At 37.9% G+C, this 5,622-nt stretch overlaps 1 protein-coding gene across 1 annotated transcript; it reads right to left on the reverse strand.

Moving 5' to 3' along the window:
• Positions 1 to 1,594: 1,594 nt before the first annotated feature.
• Positions 1,595 to 5,390, reverse strand: srek1ip1 (SREK1-interacting protein 1). The gene is made up of 5 exons (XM_073476539.1): positions 5,292 to 5,390; positions 4,628 to 4,675; positions 4,218 to 4,376; positions 3,201 to 3,270; positions 1,595 to 2,817 (listed from the first exon to the last, which is right to left on the reverse strand). Exons 1-5 carry the CDS (start codon positions 5,302 to 5,304, stop codon positions 2,592 to 2,594), a joined length of 516 nt encoding a protein of 171 aa, XP_073332640.1. The 5' UTR covers positions 5,305 to 5,390; the 3' UTR covers positions 1,595 to 2,591.
• Positions 5,391 to 5,622: the final 232 nt, after the last annotated feature.

Here is a 5,622-nt window from a genome sequence, read left to right on the forward strand (position 1 = left end):
GCCCAAGGCAAAGTGAAATTAATGGCGCTATTATAAACATCTGTCACACAGCCCAGATCGAACAAAACACAAAGACCCTTAGTTTGTAAGGTTTGTAAGAATCTTTGCAGTTTCATGTCTTGGCTGGGAGTTATACTGTTAGTTTGGAGGTAGTGTGATAGAAGCAGTAATCACAGTAAATTGATGTGGCATGTGGTGTACTGCACCTGCCTGTAGGCCACCATGGTGACTCTGCCTGTGTCACTCACAGCAGGGTCTCAAGATGAGGTGGTCCATCCTCAGCCTCCTGCTTACGGTTTGTCCTCCCTTGTTCACCCTGATGCTCTGTCTCTGACACTCTGGAGCAGAGTTTTGTGGCATTTCTCTTCTACAGGTCACACCTGGGGAGTCAGTGTGTGTGTGTGTGTGTGTGTGTGTGTGTGTTTTGACATGTTTATGCATGTGTCTGACTGTTTATTTATTTATGTGGTGAGTGAGTATGTGTATGTGGGCTGGATCTCCCTGTGAGGACGTGATATACGAGACTCCGTGACTCCCCCCGAACATTTGCCGCAGTAAGTGAGATTGATGTTTGACACAGGTGCCTCGAGCCAGTGAGCGTTGTTACTCAGCAGCTTCTTTCCATTCATTATTATTTGGCAAATCAAACAAGTGTCAGGAACTTCTGTAATGTAAGTGTCAGTCTGTCTGTGTCTGTCTCCATCGCACATTATCAGTGAAGGTGGTGGGAGGAACTTGAATGGATTCAGTCTCTGAATGTTCACATCATGACCACTGGGTGGAGTAAAGAGAGATACTGTTTTGGTTTTTTTTCTCCATTCACTGTTTTCTTCAATGTAATGTCCATTTTCATTTTTGATATATCTTTTGGAAGATTATGTATCTAAAAAATACATTGAAAAAGGGGGGTGTTATTTTACATTACATGTAGTTTAAAGGTACCTGATGCAAAGCAATTCCATTTTACTTTATGAATCTTTTGCAATGTCCCAGTGATTCTTCTTTTAAACAGGCCGTTTGACCAGTTTACAGCTAATCTGCCGATGACCTGCTCAAGTCAGCAGTCCAGTTTATACAGAACAAACGTATGATATCTAGATACTTCAGCAGCATTTTAATAGTTTGTTTAAGACAGTGAACCATTACAGTACAGTACACTGTACCTCATACCTCAACAGTTAATCAGTTCCTGATTATAACCACAACCTTTAAGAATTAACACAATATTCTTCTATATAATAAGTGCCGTGTGCCAGAATAACTGACTAAATACCATTGCTACTTGAGAATTTTTGACCAATATGCTAAAACATTTTCTTAGGATACAAACATTCTTGATTTTCAAGAGCATACAAATCAAATGCTCTTTGCTACACAGCTGGTTATGTATCTCAGCCACACATTCCTTTTTAAGCAGTAATGTTAAGGGTTTTTCTTAAAGATCATTGCCATTCATCTCTAATGAAGATTTCAGTCAGGTTTGAACACATTAAAGGTATGTTGCTGCCCTCTACAGGAAATAAGAATTATATCTGCTAAATGACTGTGTTACATGTCAGCAGACCTCTGGCATCATGAGTCAAACCAAAGACAGTTGACATTATTTGATACAAATATATATTTTATTACAATTCAAGAGTATTTATTGGAGGACTGAAACAATTGTACAGAGGAAATAAACAAAGCTGTGTAAGGACACTGAGTTAATGACAGATTCCAAAATGTACACATTTAAATGTTTTGGAATGAACTCTTTAAAGTTTGAGAAGGTTTTCATCAAGGTGTTGACGTTCAATGATCAAATGTATTCTTTGACAAAATTCACGTTACTAGCATCCACACACCAGGAACAATCAAGAGTTTCACTTGCTATAAAGCCATCCCAGCAGAAGCACAATTATTGAAGCAATTTTATACAAAACTCTTTAATTGTCTACTGACATTAGCTGATAGTTTAACTGCTGCTGAATAGTCAGCACTGACAAAGAAACTGGCTGATTGCCAATACATCAGCCAATTGTTGTTGTGACCCTTAGCTATTATAAGATTCTGGAGCATCAAATCATGATTGGCATTCACTTTGACATGTAAGAATGTTTTTGGGTACAGTTTCAGAAATTGCAAAAGAGAAGGCTTGAAGCAACTAAGTGTATAAAAAAAACAAAAAAACTTTTACCACAAGTAGCCATCTAAAACTTAAAAAAAAAAGAAAATCAATCACACTAAAAATAAACAGGCTTTTCCCCTGAACTGTTCAGTAATGGATATGACAACAGATTGTTCCATGTGGCTTTGGAGGAACAAAGACATGATACACCAGAAAATGATCCCAGGCTTCGTACATGTTTTCAAAAATGCTTAAGAAAACTAGTAACTTTTTTTTTTTTTCATTTGCATGATGGTGTAAAACTCATCTTCCGGGTACAGTGTTCTCTACAGTGTTTTTGGAACCACTGAATGGATTAAATCCCTGTTTCAGTAACTGACACTTGTATGGGACAAGATAAGATACAACATGTCTGCAAGACACACTTTTTGTGGACTGGCAAATAAATATGTTGGTCCTCCACACACAGCATCGTTCAGTTGTATCAGTCACTGTCTGAGGATTTACTGGAGCTGGAAGAAGATGATGATGATTCAGGTTTCCTCTTCTTTTGTTTCTTCTTGTGTTCCTTTTTGTTCTTTTTGCTTTTCTTTTTGTGGCTTTTCAGTTTTTTTTTCTGCTTCCTCTCCCCTTCATCGGATGAGGAGTAGGACCTGCTGCCTTTTTTCTTCTTCTTTGTGGTCTCCTCATCACTCGATGACGAAGCAGATCTAGAGTAGAAAAAAACAAACTTTATCATTGAAGGGCCACAGACCTGCAAATTAAAAGCAAACCAATCTCTGATTTATGAACACAAATTGTGTTGCCCAATATAAATTACTAAGAAGAGTTAACATGTGTACAGACAGTCGTACTGTGTAGACACACACACACATATACATATACATATATATATATATATATATATATATATATATATATATATATATATATATATATATGCGCTCATGATATTAGTAGAGCATATATTACATATTTAGCTAACTGTATATTTATATCATGCTTGACACATGAAAAGTATTAAAACGTACCTGTTAGGGTCAATGTGGACAAAAGTACAGAAAAATTTCAAGGTAAGAAAAAAAAAACACACCTCTTCCTTGACATTCTGTCGGTGCTCTTCTTCTGTTTGTGTTTCTTCTTTCTATCGTCATCATGGGAACCTACACAGAATTGCACACAGGACATTCAAGACATTTGTTTGCTGCTTGTGAATTTAAACAGCAAGTAGCACAACATCTGTAAAATCCAAGAGAGCATGTCTAAAGGCACATTGTGATTTCAACCACTTGCGCTCCTGGGGCAACCGCTCATTTATGAGCAATCACCAACATACCCCTTATGAGCTCCAAAGGTAGCAGAATTTACTTTGTCATGTCTAGCACACTACGAAAGAGCATCTGTGTCAAAGGTGAATATCTACTACCTAGTAATTATTAGGGTTGGGCGGTTGGACAAATACATCGGCCTTTGGCCTTGCCTATCGCTGGTTAGGTTTTTTTGGGGCCAATGTTAGTCACTTTATTTAGCTTATTATTTAATGCCTCCAAAGAAAAACGGAGGGAGAGCCGCTGCAGCAACAGTAGCCGGGGAAAATAGTGTGTGGAGCCAGGATATTTTCACAGCTAACTCGGTGAATGAACAGTTTATTTCAACTAGACAACAGCTTATGATTGATGGAACAGTCGAAAGGAAAAACAACATGGATTTGGTGAGTTTTATTTTGGTTTCTGTCGAGTCTGAGTAAAGTATGTTTTACAATGAGCTAACAAGGCAGTTAAGTTTGTCTTTGTTCGGTGAAAGAAAGAAACTTGAATTTAGAAGGTGTACGGTTGAATTTTTCTGAAGAATTTTTCCTGATTAATAAGAACAGGAGGTGTAAGAATATTTCCTTTCCTGACTATTTTTCCTGTTTATTTTTTCATTCATTGTCAGACTAAATAAAGCTCAAAAAAGCTTCAGGAAAGTAGCAAACCTGTCGCTTGTACACACCTTGAAGCTGAAACTACATCTTTATGTTTTTACAATTTTCCTTATTTTTTCACAATAAATAATATTTTCTATAGGTTTTAAACTTTTAAAAATTGCTTACGGGGATCACAATATTTACCTCTACGATGCTGGCCGCTTCGGCCCAGCTTCTCATTGCGCTGAGTTGAAGCCACGTCTTCCTCACTCTCCTCAGTGCTGGTGCTGCTTACATCCAGAACAATGTCTTTCTGGGGGTCAACTCTGACAAAGTTTCGGCACTCAAAGGTCAAGTGGCCCGCTGGAAAAGTACAACCAAGAGAGAATGGATGAAAAACTGTGACAGACATCCAGATAGTTTTATTGCTTACATTTTAGATTAACTCTAATCTTTACAACTGCTATAAGGAAAGATGAATTAGTGTATTAATCAGTACACACAGTCACTATTATCAAAATCTGACTACAAGAGCCGCACAAATGACTCACTGAACTTTACAACAGACTCCAACTCCAAGGCAACACTTATCCAGGTTAATAAGCGATACTTACGATATCCACATTTCTTGCACCCAGCTCTGATGTTGTCCTTATTAGGCCCTGTGAGATAAGAAATTAAGTAACTGTAATTAAGTGTTTGATTACAGGCACACACACATGCCCAATACCGTTGTTAATATTTACATCAGCTAAACCGTGTGTAGCTTAACAACTGCATTTAAAGTGAGTTAGGTCCTCCGTTACTCCCACCTTTGCACATTAGAGCATAAAGATCAAGTCTGGAGACTTGTTTACCGCCACAAACGACTGAAACCTTTCATTTTGAGTGACGTCAGCTACATTTCTTTACGTTTTTGAGTCGCAAGAAGACGAAAACATTTCAAGAGCTTAGTTAGCTAACTACGTCACAGCACGTTAGAGGTAACGTCCGCTAGAGTCATGAAGGAATAAATACAGTACAGTGGGTTATATTGTTGATGTGTAACAGTTTGTTGTGTGAAGTGGATGATAGCGTTGAAAGGCAGCATTAAATTATCCACTTCAATTGATTAATAGAGTTGAGTTGTTTGCTCTGTTTTCTAAGTTAAACGTTAGGCTAACGTTAACATCCTTTTGTGTTTCTTGTCACCTTGTTCGCCATTTACAGAGTAAACTACGAGAGTCATGAATATGGAAATCTTAGCTCGTAACTTTATAGACACAATCTAATACCGACCTGGATCAGCCATTGTATTTTACACGATAAAGCCGGAAAAACACCAAACTGATGGTCATTAGCGCGCGATTCAACCGTGGAGCTACAGGAGTCTTCACTCAAAATACGCTCGGCCGGAAACATACCATCTACTGGGTTCCGCCTTCTCGTTTCGTTCGTTTTTCCCCTCACATTTTTGACATTAGCGCCACCGTTTGGACTGGAGTTTAGAGCACTAGATTGCACTGGTTTAAAGGATCATCCAACAGTTTACCAAATGCATTTTAAGACAGTTCAAAAAAAAAAGGTCTTAAATCTTTTTTTAAAATCTTAAAAAATCTCAAACTAAACC

The sequence above is a fragment of the Pagrus major genome, chromosome 11 (genome assembly GCF_040436345.1).
Source record: "Pagrus major chromosome 11, Pma_NU_1.0".
Taxonomy (NCBI): Eukaryota; Metazoa; Chordata; class Actinopteri; order Spariformes; family Sparidae; genus Pagrus; species Pagrus major.

Bases quoted from the DNA above. Each gene is read 5' to 3' on its own strand.
- srek1ip1 (XM_073476539.1), bottom strand. The intron at 3,271-4,217 runs GTAAATATTGTG...AATTCTGTGTAG, and splicing joins AAGCGGCCAGCATCGTAGAG to GTTCCCATGATGACGATAGA. The intron at 2,818-3,200 runs GTGTGTTTTTTT...TTTCTACTCTAG, and splicing joins GACAGAATGTCAAGGAAGAG to ATCTGCTTCGTCATCGAGTG.